The sequence below is a fragment of the Cryptomeria japonica genome, chromosome 1 (genome assembly GCF_030272615.1).
Source record: "Cryptomeria japonica chromosome 1, Sugi_1.0, whole genome shotgun sequence".
Lineage (NCBI taxonomy): Eukaryota > Viridiplantae > Streptophyta > Pinopsida > Cupressales > Cupressaceae > Cryptomeria > Cryptomeria japonica.
Window position 1 is genome coordinate 131563503 of NC_081405.1, and position 19016 is coordinate 131582518.

Below are 19016 nucleotides of genomic sequence, written 5' to 3' on the forward strand. Positions count from 1 at the left end.
TGCTTCTGAAGTATAATTTCAGTTGGATAAACAGTTGAATCCATCAAACAATATATACAAAGTTTTTAATGTTGGTGAGGTCAAAGATAGTTTATGAGACAGTAGAAGTTTTAAAGAAAGTCTGTATATAATTATTTATTCTAGTGGTAAATAGTCGATACAATGATCATAATTCATATAAATAAACAGCATATTAATCACAACATACCAAAAAAAATTTCATGATCGATAAATGATCAGAACTCACATGAAATTTGGACACATTTGATCACAACATACCAACAAAAATTCATTTATAAAATGATCTGATCTGGTGGCTAAAGTTCTGGTGCATTACGAGAAGCCAACAAGGATTCTTCAGCAGAATGACCAGAATGTTAGCCACAAAACATTTATATCTGTCTCATCAGGAAAGGAATAGAAGGTTTAGACAGTTTGTAATGTCTACGAGGTCAAAGATAGTTTATGAGACAGTGAAGGATCTAAATAGTCCTCACGTAACTATTTACTCTAGTGTAAATAACTGATACAATAATCAGAACTCACATAAATATCGACATATTGATCACAACATACCAACCTTTTTCATGATGAGTGAATAATCAGAACTCACATAAGATTGACACATTGATCACAACATACCAGCTCTTTTTTTTTTTCATGGTGGGTGATCCCATCATGTCCTGCAAAGAGGAGGAAGATCCCAGAGAGCATCAGGGGCTCCTTGATTACTCAAACTCTCACTACCCAATGAACCAGAACTACCTTTTCTATTCCAGGCCCCATAATTGGACAGATAACTGAAGGAATCAAACCCAGATTTCTGCAAAAAGTAGTCCTGAATCCCATTATAAGCATACAAACCAGCAGAAATTCGCCTCTCAATCTTCAATCGATCAAACTCAACCGACTGCTCAGAAATTCCCGATTCTCCTTCATCAACGCATCTCTGACTTCGACACAGAAGATTCTCTTCCATGGCGGGGAAAAAAATCTCATTAGTCACATCACAGGAACCCAAATCGCAATTGGGCCACAGGAATTCCATGAAACTCGTCGACCCATTTCCCCCTTCCAAAAAATTCTCTTCATCAAAGCTCCCACTTTGATCCAAACTCTCAACAGGGGTATTACTATTAACAGAGCAAAGTTCAGACATCAAATTGGGTTTCAAGTCCTCAGCTTGGCCATGGATTTCTTCATCACTTGACGGAGAAACAGAGCCACTGGAATCCGAAAGCGACTGGTTCTCATCGCCATTGATTTTGGGCTTGGAAGAACCAGAATCCTTCCTCAAGCTAAGTAATCTTCTTACTCTGGAAGCCAGAGCAGAATTAGATTTAGGAACATTGGCTGCAAAATTGGTTCTGGTATTCGATCCCCTGAGCAGACATGCAGCCTCATCATATGCCCTTGCGGCTTCTTCTGCAGTCTCAAAAGTGCCCAGCCACATTCTGATCTTGTGGGTCGTGTCTTTGATCTCAGCGACCCATCTTCCAGAAGGCCTCTGCCTCACTCCCACAAATTTCTTTCTTCTTTTGATCCTCGCTTCGAATCCACCCCCTGTTTGAACTGGGTCGGCCGGGGATTCGAACCCGGGGTTGACTGTATCAAAATCTTCACAGTTTTCTTCAGAACTTGAAGACACGGATCTGAGAGAATAGGAATGGGCTGTGAGCGTCGACATGGTGCGATCGATCGACTGGAAGAACGAGTGATGAAATGAGATTTATATATCAGTTTTCATCCTCGATTTGTACGACGGCTTTGTTTGAATTGTCGTTAATCAATGTCAATTAGCTGTTTGTATTGTTGCATAGGACTTGAAATCTGTATTTTATTATTGGGATCCGGACATTTTGTAATGTTGCTCACTCCGAGGATACTCAGTCTAAGCGTCTTATGTAATGTCGGATGTGCTACCATTTCGCCGGGAAATAGAAATGTGTTTTGACTTTGTAATTTTCAGTTTATGATGAGATTTACTGTTAAGATGACATTATAATCTTTGGGGTCTTTCATTCGATTTTGGTTGTTCTTCTAGCAAGTTTAGGTTGTTGGTTTGGTTCTTGATTTAAATTTGATGTTCGATTCTTGATTCAAATCTATTGCATATTGTTTGAAAAGTTGTCGTTTAAGGCAGTCTAAGGCTGGGGTCTTATGGAAGGGGTTTGGGCTCTATTTTTGTGGAAGAGGCGGTCTCATGAAGATTTTTTTTTTGTGCTACTGGATTATTTGGAATCTTTTCCAAAAAAATAGCAGCTCCTACTTTTTAAGCATGCAAATTTGAGCGGGTGCAAAAGGGGTGGGGCTAGAGCTTAGGGATGTTATTTGCCACTTGTCAAAAATCTAAATTTAATTTCTATTAAAAAATAGTTTTGGAGGGAAATGAATAAGAAAATGAATTATTTTTATTTGTTTTTATTATGCACATCTTATAAAAGATATTCATGAGACCACCAACCTCCTTAAATTTAGGAGCTTAAATTTTTAAGTCGGACTACACTACAAGATTCATGGGACCACCCGCTTAAAAATTTTCCTAAAAAATCTCAGCAATGACCGCTCTATTTTTTTAAGCCCCCCTCCATGGGACCCCAGCCCAATGACTCTTGATTTACATTGGATATGTGAGGAGAGGTCTATTGCATATTGTCTGAAAAGTTATGGGGGGACTCACCTTGTCAGAGAGCTAAGCTCTAGATCAGTAGACTAAATTATCGATTCCTTGATTTAAATTTGATGTGTTACGAGGGGTCTATTACACATTGTTCGAAAAGTTATAGGGAGACTCGTCTTCTCAAAGAGTTCAACTCTAGATTGGGAGGCTAACCAATTGATTTCATTTGTTGTTTTAGGTAGTCCACGTTGTGGATTTGACTCTTGATTTAAATTTGATGTTTGGTTGTTGATTTAAATTTGATGTTTGGTTGTTGATTTAAATTCGATGTGTGATGAGGGGTCTATTGCACGTTGTCCAAAAAGTTTCGTTTCAGGCAGTCCAAGTTGTGGGTTTGACTCCTCATTTGAATTTGATGTGTGATGAGAGGTCTATTGCACATTGTCTGAAAAGTTATAAGGGTACTCGCATTGTCAAAAAGCTAAGCTCTAGATCAATAGGGTAACCTATTGATTCCTCTTGGAAAAATGAAAAAAGGGAAAAAAGAAGAAGAAGATTTTCCTCTTAGACCCCCTAAGAAATGTCATTAGAAACTAAGTATATATAAAACTAAAAACTTAAACGTTCTTAAATAAAAAATAATGCTAATTATGTTAAGAGACATTTTAATTATGGAATTTGTATGATCATGATATATTTAAAAATAAAAAAGTACTTAACATATATATTTTTTAATTATTTAATTATAGAACTATTTTTTTAGGAAGTAGGTATATAATATTATTTTTCAGAATAAAAACAAAACAAAAGAATTACACAAGTAATGAATAATGAGTTTTTCAAAAGTAAAATATATAGAATAGTTATAAGATTTATTTAGTAAATAAAAATAGATCTTCAAAATAGACTAAACAATGTAAGTAAAATATGTAACTACTTTCTTGCTATATATTTATTGATGATAGATTATGGAGTGTGATTTGAAACATTCATGAAAAAAGTCTAGGCAATCAAATCTAGAAACACCATTACACAACATCATGAATTGTATAAATCTAAGACTTTAATGCAAATAATATTAAATAATTATTAAAAAAAATTCAAATAAAATAAGATATCTCAAATGAATTAAAAAAATCTTAAGTAAATAAATAAATAAATAAATAAATAACATCTTTAAAATAATTCTGAATTAACTTGTAAATAAATAAAATAACTCAATCTCTTGATTTTTTAGATAGATATATTTAAGATATCTATGGTAATAATAATAATAAAAATATAACTTTATATATATATATATATATATATATATATATATATATATATATATATATATATATATATATATATATATATATATATATATGAAGAAGTTGAGAAATACAACTTCAGAGATCCCAAGAACACCTGCAAGCAAATATATTTGTCACAAGAGAAGAATGGAGGCAAAAAAACAATAATGGCTCTGAAGAAAAAGATTATCATTCAGAGAGGGAATTAATAAAAAAGTACAATACAATCCTTATAAAAAGAGATTAGCAACCCTAAAGGTGTGCAACTCTAAAGAAACCCTAAAGGGATAAAGTGTATTTAATACCTACAATATTATTAAATGCCTAAGTTTAGCTTAAGCGTAGAATATAATAGACTAATAGTTAAATAAATAATTATTAGCCACAACATGATAACTCTAACACCCCCCCTTAAGATGAACTTAAGGAGTAGTTAAAAACAACTAAGGACTAAAAATGCATGAAAGTAACAATGGGTCCCGACAAGTAGGCCTAATGAGGTATGCAAGTACAAGAGATCTCTGTAAAGCGGAGAAATAGAGAAAACCTCATGGGAAAAAACTCTAATAAAAAAAGAGATGAAAGCTAGTGAACGACTGAAGAAGCCTCCAAACTAGAGAATGTTCTAGAAAACAAGAACAAAGGATGAACGTGAAGAACACCACTGAAGCATGAAGCTGCAAACACTGTCGAAGAATAAATGTCGATCTGAAGAACCTCCACTGAAATAGAATATGATTAAGTAGAGAAGACTGCAATCTGTATGAGTGCCCTCAAATAACACTACTCGAATCAAATGGCAAAAAAAGGCAAACAACTGAACTCAAAGATACAGATGGCAAAAACACCAAAGTCTGAAGAGTTGATCAATCGAAGATGGAAGGTTGCCTCCAAAAAAAGGAATGAAAGAGTGTCCATATGGTAAATGATCCATCTCACCGAAATGCATAGGTAACCAACCATTGCATCCACCTAGTACATAGGAACAAATATTGAATACATAGCTCACTCCAATGAACCAAGGAAGCATTAGAACCAACAACCAACAAGAGAAACCCCCCCATAATGCTGAGAATGGAGAAGTGATAGGTACACTGAAACTGAATGCCAAGGAAAAATGCATGACAAAGAACCAAGAATAGCAAGAGTGCAACATAAAGTACAAACACATATAAAGGCTAGTGTCATGGAAGGAACACTCACTTGACACACATCATGAGGCTAATGTCGTGGAAGGAACACTCACGTGACAAAGGTAGATGGAAAAAAAAGGCAAACATCAAACCCCCCTATGGCACTTTATAATGGAGTGCAAGTACAATAAGGCACAAGATGTGCAAGATCCCAAGCATGCAAGGCACAGTGGCACTTTATCTCAGTGTGTTTGCAAAAAGGAAAATGCTTACAAAATGATGTATACAATGCTCAAAGAAGACAAAAGGATGAAAATACATGAAGAACAGCGAAAAACAAGTCATCCCACACAAATGAGAAGCTTCCATGATCTCATATGTCCAAGTAATTCACCAGAGTGTGAAAACATAAAAACTGAATAAAATGTACTTGGAGTAAAATCTAGAAAAAGTGCAATGAAAAATGGGGTTTTTGGGTGTTCTGAGCTCAACGGTGAGTTCTGTTTGAGCCCAAAATGCCCAGAAACAAAGAAGCACCCCAGATGCAAATAAAAAACTCTAAAAAAAATGAAACCCTAGCCTCCAACAAATCTTTTGGAAAAACAAGAACAAGTAGCAGCAAATGTAGGCTTTGATACCATGAAGAAGTTGATAGATACAACTTCGGAGATCCAAAGAACACCTGCAAGCAAAATACCTATCACAAGAGAAGAATGGAGGCAAAAAAGAAATAATGGCTCTGAAGAAAAAGATTATCATTTAGAGAGGGAATTAATAAAAAAGTACAATACAATCCTTATAAAAGGAGATTAGCAACCCTAAAGGTGTGCAACCCTAAAGAAACCCTAAAGGGATAAAGTGTATTTAATAATTAGAATAATTATTAAATATTATAAAATTTATTTCAAAAAAAACACATAATTCAATTTATAAGCATAGTGTTAAAAAAAAACACAATTTATTCTACAAGATATATAGTAATATAACTTATATTTTATTATCGGCATAACCATTGCACCTCCTTATCCATAGAAATTATTATTATTATTATTATTATTATGGAGGTTTGTTCACAAATTTGGTTTTGCTTCCCAGTATAGGAGCACGAGAACTTCTTTATTAAGAGCCAAAGACTAAAGAGTATCCATTCCATCAAATTCGTTCGGGACACGATCCCAACCTCATCTTTTTTTTATGTTGGAGCCTTGCACTCAACAAGACTTGATCCATGGTGAGCTCACTAAGAACCTTCCAACTTCACTAGACCAAAGACCTACTAACAATTTAAATAATTTCAAAATACAAATTTATAAAATCTAGATGAAACAATAATTGAAAACATGGTAAAGAAAAAATCAAATTCAAATTAAATAGACTAAATCAGGTCTATCCAAACTATATTAAATGAGAAGACTTACACCAAAACAATCTATTTTATTCATATTCCAATATTCAAAATATGAATAGTGATAGCTTACCCAAGCTATATATCCCAAAAAATAATCAATAAAATATATACAAATTTGATCCCTAGACTCAGTTTCCAAGAACAATTCTTATTCCACTAACTTGACCAGAGTTTACAAGTAAACCAGTCAAGTCAGCCATACCGCGTGCGTGCTTAGCCTTCATACAAACTACCGGAATCTGCCACGTGGCACGCTCCGTGGCATCCATCCGTCGCATTCCTTAATTCTATTGCATGCTATTTTGAATGGATTTTTTATTTATCCACATCGGAGCCTCGTCTTCTCGATCCTTCGGTAATGTCGCTCTGTGGGGCCTACTCCTCTTGCCCTTAATACATTAATTAATTATTATTATTATACCTAAACCATCTTACCTAGCCTATCGTTCACACACAACATATTAAAAAAACTATATATTATATTTCATTATAATAATATTTTAATATAGATAATGACATTCTATTTTTCATCATATTCTAGAATGTGAAGGAATATAAACATTTTTAGGGTATTTTATTCTTTAAAAAGTCAAAGCATATTATTTGTAGGCCAAGCAAGCTCGAGGTAAGACCAAATGTCCTTGATGAAGTCTAGACATAGAAAAAGGGTGTTTCATGAGGTTGTGTAATGTCATGTAGGATTTTTAAAGTTTATTTTGATTTTATTATTTTATATAAAAAATAAAGGAAATGATCTTTTATAGTTCACGATGTCAGCAATTTGTATATGGATCTATAAATGGGTTACAGTAATGTGGGACTCTCTCGTATTTTTTGTGGGAGACACCTAACTGCATAAATAATGATTAGTGTGTAAGTGGTATATTTTTTTCTCTAAAAGGTTGGTATATAATTCAAATCTGATTTTTCTATATTTATATTTATTTCTAGAGATCAAATTTGATTTTTCATTTATGTACCCATTTTATAATTGAAGTATAATAGTATCCCACTTGTGGGTCAAATAAGAAAAATAAACTTTGGCGTCTACTTAAAACATATAGGGATTTGATTGAAAGGGTGTTCACTCAAGCTCCTTAAATTGAACCCAATCAACAAAGTGGTGGTTGTAGAGTCAAAAATTGCTTTCTTTGTAATTTCTTCTATGTATTGCACACATTTTAGGTGTGTTACTATAGTATATTTAGGTTTCATTTTAGTTATTTCTTTGAAATTTATACTTGAATTCTAAAACCAAGTGATCTAATTTTTAATCTTGACTAGGACATGTGCACAAAGATGGAGGACTAAAAAGTGGCTACAACCACTTTTTAGTTCATCAAAGGCAAAGTGCAAGTGTAGTATAACATGTTCATGTTTAGTCAGACTCATTTGAGCCTAGCCCATTTTGCCAAGTACCCTAATGTGAGCAAGAATAGTGCAAGCACATTTACAAACTATTTGAGTGGTCTTAAGCTAGCGTGATGCCACTGTTGGGAAAATGGTATCTCAACCTTGCATTTACATGAGGTTACTATTTATAGTAAGTTTTCATTTGAGCACGAAATGGTGTGAAATTCTCCCCAAAGCTTCTGGTTGGCTAGATAAGCATTCCAGTAAAGTTTTTCACCAAATCACAGCTAATTTTCAAGATATGAAAGTTTTCATTTTGGAGGGGTGCGATGAAAGGTTTAGATTTAATTTTAAGGACTTTAGAGGCCTCGAAATGCCCTAAAAAGTGGGCATAAGTGGCATAGCGGATTACGAGGGAATACAACACTTCGAGAGCTTTCTAATGCTTTAAATGATTCGTCAATAGGACACACAGTTCTCAAGTTATGGCCTTTGGAAGTTTGTACTCCTGAAATAGGAAATATAAAATGTATCGGACACATAAATGAGTTGTAAAGGGAGGGAAACACATTGTTGTGTGTTTTAACACATCATAGGGCATCTAGAATGGAGATAAGGTCGGCTCTACTTTATTGGGTGGTTTTAGCCCATGGTTTTGTAATACCGTTTGACGGTTTCTTGTATTGTATCTCCTATATATGAGGTGCATGAGATAGAGGTTGTGTGTAAGAGTCTTATGGTGATTGAGTTATCTTCGAGTCTTTGATTAGTGGTACTCCTGCGAAGAGCTTGTAGAACACAAGATATCACTGAGAGGGGGTGAATCAGTGATTATAATCAATTTCAAACAATGTGTGCAAACGGTAGGATAATGAAAACACTAACAAGCAACCACACACAAGAGAACATCACATAACACTGAATATACGAGGAAAACCCAATGTGGGAAAAACATCGGTGAGAAATGTTGTTGGAGATCTACTGCTCCAATCCAGCCTCACAATGAAATAACAATTTTACAATATTTAGGGCACCAACCCCTAATCTATTCTAAGCACCAACTCAAGTAGCACCAACTCCTGCACCAACCACCCACTCAGTAAAATGCAATGAGATATAAAATCAATGCAATGATAAACGACTTGTTACAAATGAGTTTTGTAACCACTGCAACCAATTCTCTCTATCGATTGAACTCTTTTATGTCACACTGCTTCTTCTCTATCTGTCCTCTGTTCTTTCTGTTTGAATCCTCTACAACTCAGTTTTTGCCTTGTCGGATCTCCTCTCACACTTTCTTTTCTCTCCTTCACATTCTACTGCTACCTTACCGGTTCAATCTCTGTCGGTTTAATAGACTATTATGCTTTGTAACAGTTTACTGGTTACCTTAAGCCTTGCCGGTTAAACCCTTCTTACCGGTTCTTCTTCTAACACACAGTCAATTCAATATTTTTTCTATCAACACTCAGACTGGTCAACTCTCACCTAGCAGAATCACACTTTCTCATCACTCATCCACCATACTCAATCAACTTAAGTCTTTCATCTGCACATTTATACACATGCTTTCCTGCCAAAACAAAAAATCAAACTTTACACACCTAGGGTTTCTTCACTGACCATGATCCATATCAAATCGGATCTCATCTTCTTGAATAGACAACCTGCATAGCTCAACAAAAAGCTCTATCCTTTTTTATTCTTCGTATAAATATTTACTATATTTAGCAAACTGAACCCTGTTCATTGGTCTTGATTTTGTCGATCACAATAAATGATCTAGTTGTTTCCTTCTCCAGATCAATAAGACGATCATATGTCCTACTTCGATCATAATATAAAACAATATAATCTCTGCCTTTCGATTTTCTTTGAGCCGCAATCCTCTGCAATCGATCCATGATTTCCGTAGTCTTCATTTAATACCCACCTAGTCAGCAACTACTTCGTCGACGCACCATTCACTTACCACTGCATGTTTTCCACCTAGAGTCCACATGACATCTCTGTCAACATCCATCTCACTTGATTGTGTCAGTTCAAACTCAGCTACTGACCAAACATGCTATTGGTATACACTAACTGGTTAACCTTCATATCGTGCACTTCTCTCTTCTGTTGGTTAGGACATGTAAACATACTACCGGTGACAATCCTCAACCATTTTGCCAAAGTGGCAAATACTTCCCATCCTTTCATCTTCTTATCTGGGTCCTTCAATTTGTCTCTTTGATTGCTTACCGGTTGACATACTTACTGGTTGACATCAACATGCATACTAGTTGACATGAATGAAAACACAATGCCAACAATCTCCCCCTTTGGCATTGATGTCAACACACATTTTCTTCACAATCTGGGCTCTTTCTCCCCCTTTGACAACATTGACAAAAGGGCTCAGACATCAATCTCTGGTAGGTCAGACCATTGTACTCTTTCTCCCGGAAAGCCAATTGCGACTTTTGTAGATAGACAACTTCCGAAAGTCTCAAACCTATTGGAATTGCCACACAAAACACCTAATCTCCCCTTGTGTCCAGCATATGTTCCAAGAGTAAAAAAATGTATGGCTCTAAACTCCCCCTGAACCATAGACCTCCATAAACATTTAAGTGTAGAAAGTTGGTGGGACTACTCCTAACTTATGTCTTAGATACTCAAATGTGTTTGCCGGTAGAGGTTGAAGATAGCAACAACTTGTTCACTTGTAGGGACATATTCTACCTTTACTTCTTTCCCTACAACCTTCTCCCCAAGAAAATGGTATTTGATGGCAATGTGCTTTGTCCTTGAGTGCATAATCATATTCTTTGAAATGTTGATTGCACTTAAGTTATCACACCGGATAGGAATAGGGTCAGACATTTTTACCTGAATGTCCTTGAGGGTCTGCTTCATCCACAACACCTGAGAACAATATGTGGTAGCAACAATATACTTTTCCTTAGCAGTAGATAGGGAGATTGAATCTTGCTTCATGTTGTTCCATGAAACTAACCCGTTACCTAAAAAGAGTGCTCCACCACTTGTGTTTTTCCTGCCATCAATGCAGCCTATCCAATCAGCATCAGTGTAGGCCTGTAAAGTGAAATATCCTTGCTTTGGATACCATAATCCATAATTGTGTGTTCCTTGTAGGTACTTGAAGATCCTTCTAACTGCATTCACATGTGACTATTTAGGTGCAGCTTGAAATCTTGCCACCATACATATTGCCTGCACTATATCCGGTCTTGAGGCAGTAAGATATAACAGACTACCAATCATGGATCTATACAGGGTCTGATCCACTTCCAGTGACTCATTAACCTTGCTCAGCTTGCATCTAGTCACCATGGGGATACTAATTGATTTGTTGTCCTCCATCTGAAACTTATGCAACATATCTCTAACATACTTGATTTGAGAGATGAATATTCCTTTATCTTGATGTGAAATCTGCAAACCAAGAAAATATGATAGCTCTCCAAGCATTGACATCTCAAACTCTAATTGCATCTGATAAGAAAACTCTTTACACAAGGTATCCTTGTTGCCTCCAAATATTATATCATCCACATACACAACAACAATAATCATGTGATGTCCATTTGCTTTAATGTGCAAATTACTATTTGCACTTCCCTTTCTGAAACCTTGCTCCTTAAGATACTTATCCAACCTTGAATACCATGCTCTTGAAGCCTGCTTTAAACCATACAATGCTTTCTTCAATCAGCACACAAAAGTTTCATCATCATGCAGCAAAAAACCTTATGGTTGTTCTATGTAGACTTCTTCCAAATTACCATTCAAGAAGGTAGACTTAACGTCCATTTGATATACCTTGTATCCTTTGAAGGCAGAGAATGCTAAGAACATTCTAATAGCCTCAAGTCTTGCAACTGGTGCAAAGGTTTCTTCAAAATATATTCCTTCTACTTGAGAATACCCTTTACGCACTAATCTTTCTTTATGCCTGACAATCTTACCTTCTTCATTCATCTTGTTTTGGTAGACCCATTTAGTACCAATGACATTTTTATCTACTAGTCTAGGAACTAACTCCCAAGTTTTGTTCTTTTCAATCTGTTGCATCTCTTCTTCCATTTCATCCATCCATTTCTCACTTTTGATGGCCTCATTAAACATTTTGGGTTCCATTTCATTCATGAGGCAGGAATTCACTTGTTCATTGTTTTGGGCAAGTCTTCTTCTAGTTTGTACACCATCATTTTTATTACCTATAATCTGCTCTTCCGGGTGATTTTTCTGCACATATCTGTTAGGGGTATTGTTGGGTGCTTCTTTCGGTTCACTTTCTAACTACACTTCATCTTCATCACATGAATCATCATATCGGTTTACTTGTGTTTGTCTGCCTTTATGCAAATCTTCATCAAATCTTACATCCACACTCTCAATGACTCTTCTCAATCTTTTATTGTAGCATTTGTAGGCCTTGTTGTGAGTAGAGTAACCCAAGAGAATACCTTCATCACTCCTAGAATCAAAACAACCTAAACCATCTTCATTTCTCTTGATGAAGCATTTACTTCCAAACACTTTGAAGTATTTGACTGATGGATTCTAGTCATACCAAAATTCATAAGGTGTCATTCTTCTATTTACTCTTAGTTGAACCCTGTTCAATGTATATGCAACAATATGAACTACTTCCTTTCAGTACATATCTGGTATGTTTGCTCCATTCAACATACTTTTTGCCATCTCCTTGATAGTCTGGTTTTTCATTTCTACAACACCATTTTTTTGTGGTGTTCTTGGGGCTGAATATTATCTTTTGATTCCATGTCTCTCGCACTAGTCTTCAAACTCATTTGATGTGAACTCACCACCCCAGTCTAATCTCAGACACTTTAGCTTACATCCACTTTCCTTCTTAACCATCTTTTGAAAAATTTTAAACCTCTCATATGCTTGTGATTTGTCATGTAGAAAGTTGACCAATGTCATTCTTGAAAAATCATCAATGAACAACATGAAGTATCTTTCACCGACTAAAGATCTTGTTCTGGTTGGCCACAAAGCTCTGTATGCACAAGTTCTAAGGGCCTTGAGGTATTATGTTCTTTGGTCTTGAAGGTTACCTTAGTCTGCTTACTTCTTAGACATTCATCACAAAAGGTGCTTGTTGGTTTGCTGATTGGTGGTATATGTCTCACATAGCCTTTCTTGCTCACCTTAACCAAATTATCAAAGTTTATATGGCCTAATCTTCTATGCCATAGCCAACTCTCATCTACTTGTCCCATCAAGCATTGGGACTCAAAGCATTCCTTTAGATTGTACACATTTTCATCTGTCCCTTTTTCTTCTGCAACAATCTGTTTGGTACTATCCTTTCTTATCCGACAACCGGTAGAGTCAAAATTGAACTTGTATCCTTTGTCACACATCTGACTCACACTCAACAAATTATGTTTTAGGCCTTCCACATAGTATACATCATGTGCTTTTAATTTTCTATCTATGTTTAGGGTTCCTTTTCCTTTTAGCTTGATGGAAGAGTTCTCTCTGAACCTCACCGAACCTCCATTCCAATCATCAAACTTGGTGAGCTTCTTTTTGTCTCTGGTCATGTGATTGGAACATCCATTGTCTACAACCCATAAATTTATTCTTTTTGCATGTAGGGCAGTCTATACAATCAGACTTGATTCTGCTTTATTCTTATCCTTCTCAACCCAAACCTAGTTGGCTTCCTTCTTCTTGTCACCTGCAATTTTTTGCTTCGGTTTTGGTACTGGTCTTTGATCTGGTACTAACTTCTTTTGCTTAGTTGTCTTGAGTTTGCAATGCTTTGCAATGTGGCCAAAATTTTGACAATGGTATCATTTCACATTGACATTGAAAGATGAATTTAAAAAATTATTGTAGGATGTCAACAAACTTCTCCTACATTCATAACTCCTATGACCAAACCCATTACATTGATAGAAAATAATATTTATTTCCCAGAGTGCAGCAAACAAATTTCTGCTTTCAAAACTAGTAGGGGGCTTATGCATCAAATTACAATAAAAAATTCTATGTCCAAACTTATTACATTGGTAACAGTAACCATGGAATTTGGGTACATACCAATCTTGTCTCTTGGGACCGACAAACCTTTTTCTCATCGGGTGTCTTCTACTCATGTTATTGACTTTAGTGAAGCCTTCATTATTGTTTATGGTGAAAATGGATAACAAATAACAACAATATTGAAAGACTAAAATGGATTCAACCACTAAACCCTAGCCTAACAATGAACAAAGATCCACCATAACATATGAAGATAACCTAAGACAATGCAAAATAACTCAAAATCACAAAGATTATACCATCACATGTCCAATAGGGTTTTGATCTCCATTCTTCCTATCTCCATTGATCTTGTTTGATATGCTTGCTCTCAGATTTTTGTATGCACAAGAGCTCAATAAAGAACGGAATGTGGTTGCAAGTGGAATTGTAGTGTAGCCAAGTTGCATGAAAGATCATTAGCATGTGTTATTAGGGTTTGACAATGAAGAAAGCATCTCCTTAAATAGAAGACACAATATGAAATGGAGGGTTAAGATTGAGAGGTGTAAAAAGAGAGGTCGGCTAGGATTAGGGTAGGTATAAGAAATACCAAAATAATGAAAGGGGTAGGTAGTGTAGGAAATAAGAGATGAATGACATGTGTCATGTGTAGAAAAAGATAATGAATTAATTAAATAAATAAAGATCTATTTAATTAATAGAAGAAGTAGGACAATTAAATAAATAAAATATTTATTTAATTTAGGAAAGGGATAATTTAAATAAATAAATGTATTTATTTAAATGAGAAATAAGGCTAGAAGAGGATAAATGAATTAATTAAATAAATAAAGATTTATTTAATTAATAGAAGAATTTGGCTTAGATAATTAAATAAATAAAATATTTATTTAATTAGACATGACAATTTTGAGTGTCTACATTTTGCCCCTCTTTGAGACAATGCGGCTTGTCGCGTTAAGATGAACTGATACAAAGTTGCCCCAGTATGGGAATTATATGCCCCCTCGAGAGATTGGATGAAAATGTCTGAAAAGATTGCAGACAATCTCTCAATAAGAAAGATGGGATAGAATGGGTTGAGCGAATAAAGTGACAAAGTCACGGGATGAAGAAGACTGACTCGGGAAATGAAGGCGAGGGCTAGGGTAGGCTATAAGATAGGCCACGGGCAAAAGACATCCTCATTGTCATCCACACCCTTAGAAGATCATAGTGCAGAACGAGAAAAGAGCAGCAGTCAGCAACGATGGCATCCATTCATAGATTCGACCGTGTTCGCCGATTCCAGCGACCAGCCGATGCAGGAGAGCCGGTAAGTACCCGAAAACCTCCTTGTACTTTCACGCATTTCGAGTTTTGTCATAAATGCATGTTTAGTAGCAATAAATGCGCTAGGAATAGGATAGTTTAAATATGCAAAAACGCGCAACCGCGTCTGTGTCAGTGCCAGGCGCGTTTGTGTTGGGCAGACGCGTCTGTGTCGGGTCCAGGCGCGTCTGTGCCTAGAATCGCGTTTGTGCTGAATGCGGACGTGTTTGTGAAATGTAGAAGCGTCTGTGCTTTGTAAGAGCGTTTATGTCATGTAGGGACGTCTGTGTTCCCTGGTCGCGTTTGTGCATGGCATAGGCACGTTTGTGTTCAGAAAACGCGTCTGTGTTGCAGAAGCGCGTTTGTGCAGTCTATAAGCGCGTTTAGGTGTTAAAAGCGCGTTTGTGTGTTAAAAGTGTGTTTGTGTGTCAAAATGCATGGTTTTAGTCTTTTAGGTCAAACCGGCAGTTCTGTGATGAACATACGCTGTCGATTGGATAAGCTGCTGAGAGGATACACTCAAGCAGGTCCTCTAGGAAGAGTAGAATAGATCAAGGCACTTTGTGATGAACAGGGAGCACCAAGATAGGCAGCACTTTGTGATGAACAGGGAGTGCGAATGTGAGTGACACTTTGTGATGAACAGGGAATGTCACACACGTAGTACTTTGTGATGAACAGGGAGCACTACTAGGGTAGATAGCAACACTTTGTGATGAACAGTGAGTGTCACTAGGAGAGATAACCAGATGCATTTAGGTAGCAAGTAGCATGTTGTGATAAACAGTGAATGCCACGATAACTGACAAAATTGATTGTGCGACTGCAGGAGTATTTGCCGATGTTAGAGTCACGGGAGAGATTCCCGTCGACTCAGAGGTTGCGACCAGAGTTGTCGATCCAGGACAGGATATCCATTGAGGAGATGGGTCTGACACATGTGCTATTTGTGCCTGAGTTTCGGGCAAACATGGGGTTGCTGACTGCGTTAGCTGAGAGATGGCACTCGGAGACGTGCACGTTTCACCTGCCGATGGGTGAGATGACAGTTACATTAGAGGATGTCTACAGGATTCTGCATATCCCTATTGATGGAGAGTTGATTCCCTATGACCATGACGGTGACAGGGAGGCATTGAGACGGGTCTTCCAGGATCCCGGGTTGGAGATGCGAGCAGGTCATGTAGCCTGGGATACCATGACTGCCACAGGTTTAGCATTGCCGACAGTTATTGGGGGAGCCATCAGTGGGTATTTGTGTCCAGACAGGGCCACATGAGGATTGGCAGTGGGCTGGGGAGGGGCATTGGAGACACTGATGACAGAGCACACTAGGTATGCATGGGGGCCATGTGTCCTGGCACATTTATATTATGAGCTGCATCAGTTTGTATACCACGGATCAGTGGGTTTGGGCTGCGGCGTGACTCTCTTGCAGGTGTGGGCTTATGAGCACCTTCCCATCACATGGCCCATTCATTTCAGAGGCAGAGGACAGGGACGGAGCTTCGTGCACTTGTACGACATGATTACTTCCCAGCCTCGGATTGGTAGATTGGAGCATTGGAGGCGCATCATAGATGACATAGACATGGTCATCTGGAGGCCGTACCTGGGGTGCGAGGAGTGGGATGATGACGCATTGGAGCTACCATATGTTTTCAGGAGCAGGTATCTGATTGGGCAGACGCCCTATATTTTGGAGAGGCAGCTTGTTGATAGGGTGTGCAGGCAGTTTGGGCGGATCCAGCGGATGCCACGGGGCTCGGGCATGTATGCCTGTACGGTCAGAGATCAGGTGCAGTTTGGGCCGCTATTATCATATGATCAGGCGGTGACACAACTAGCAAAGATGATGCCGATGCCCTGGGACATGTGGCTAGAGGTAGATGATGCAGGGATGGACGCAGAGTACTCTGCGTATTGGGCAGAGCATCCGTTTCCCAGGTTGACAGATCCAGCAGAGCCACTGGAGGGAGAGGGTGGAAGAGATGATGATGATGGTGGAGGGGATGGAGGTAGGGGCCGGCGGAGGTGGAGGGGAGTGGTGGGAGAGAGGCGGGTGGCACCTCGGAGGGAGGGAGGACAGGAGAGAGCAGCCCCGGTGGTGAGGGGTCGGGGTGGACTGCCCCTACAGGTGCCAGCAGCACAGGGTCCTAGAGCACAGGGACCTAGACAGGTGCAGGCAGAGGGACAGAGACAGGTACAGCCACAGGTACCTAGACAGACACAGGGACAGGTGCAGGCAGAGGCACAGGGACAGGCACCTGCAGGGGAGGAGCCACAGGCAGAGGCTGAGAGTGGAGATTCTGAGGAGGATGAGGTGTTGAGGCTACGAGAGATCTGCCAGGGCCAGGCATATGAGATTGAGGATTTGGTGCGGGAGAGAGATCACCTCAGGATCAGGGTCAGAGACACAGAGCGGGAGAGGGATCAGGCCATCCAGAGATACACAGAGGCCGAGACAGCTCTGAGGGCAGGGAGGCGGACAGCAGAGGATGCAGGGGCAGGCTACGCATATGTCTTGTGAGCCGGAGAGGAGATCGCCTACTGGAGGGATCTATACTATGCAGCCGTGCCAGCAGATCAGTGGGCTAGGAGCTTCCATAGATCGTCGCGCACAGCGACGGCTACGGGAGGGAGTCGCAGGAGACAGGCATCCAGCGGTGGGGTCATGGGGCCTCCACCACCACCAGAGAGACAGGGGGATCCTGGGGCGGGACCATCTACAGCTCAGACTCCGTCGAGGCCAGGCGGCTCCGAGGGAGGGAGTTTATCATAGCCTTAGAGGGCTCCCCATTGTATCAGTATGTGTACCATTGTTATATTGTAGACACCTGCGGGTGATTCTTTTGTAGCCATATGATTCTTTTGACATCATTGTATCATGACACATTTTGATTATATATGAGATGATTCATTTTGCGGTAGCTATATGCATGTGTACCTTATGTGATGAAATGTTCTTATGTGATACATGTTTTATGATATGAATGCTTATATGATGCAATGCAATATATTTTTGTTCTTTTATGTTGTATATGTGATGCATGATGCAAATGTGAATGTATGTAATGCAAATGAATATGATAATGCAAATGATTATTTACATAATGAAAATGTGAGATGTGCTAACATGTGTTGTATGCAGGATGTGATGCAATTGTGATATCTATATGTATGTATGAAATGCTTATATGTGGTGATGTAGGTGTAACTATATGAAATGCAAATGTTTTTGGTGTGTCATTATACTCAGTCATGTGATAGCGGGCTACGTGGACTCGAGAAAGACGATGGAAGTCAATCAAGAAAGGGGGATGAAAGACAGAAGATATGAAAGTGAAAGAGCTTCTTGTGCGTTATCATCATTGAGCTTATTATGGCAGAATAGGTTATGACAATCGAGGCATTTGTTCAGCCCAGAAAGTCATTGTACCTGTTTGCATGGAGATAAGACAGTCACAAACAAGGAATGCCCCAGTTCATACTAGACTCATAGTGTCCTCATATCCTTGGATAAGTCATAGCATTACTAAAAGACAATCCACAGACAGCAAATGCAAATAGGTGACGATACCCCATCCTCGCCTTTCTAGTCAAAGACATCCTGGAGATAGAATCTCTAGTCAAAGACATCCAGGAAAAGCTAAAAGACATGTCACCAAAAAAGATGAAATCAAAAGAAAACCAAGACTCGACACCAACATCCACTGTAGTCCTCAAGTTTAGTGTCTCTTGTCACTTGTTTAAGTCTTATTCGATTGTGGTCACAATGTTCACTTTCACAAAAATGATAGATAGCACTGAACCATATGTTGTCTGAGTCTGTTGAAAGATTTGATTTTGTTGAAGCTCATTGT

The 19016-nt window shown here is 38.2% G+C and overlaps 1 protein-coding gene across 1 annotated transcript; it reads right to left on the reverse strand.

Annotated features, from left to right (window-relative positions):
• Nucleotides 1-276: 276 nt before the first annotated feature.
• On the reverse strand, nt 277-1823 carry LOC131063053 (ethylene-responsive transcription factor ERN1). The gene has a single exon (XM_057996829.2). The coding sequence runs from the start codon at nt 1685-1687 to the stop codon at nt 677-679; it is 1011 nt and encodes a 336-aa protein (XP_057852812.2). The 5' UTR covers nt 1688-1823; the 3' UTR covers nt 277-676.
• Between the last annotated feature and the right edge of the window lie 17193 nt (nt 1824-19016).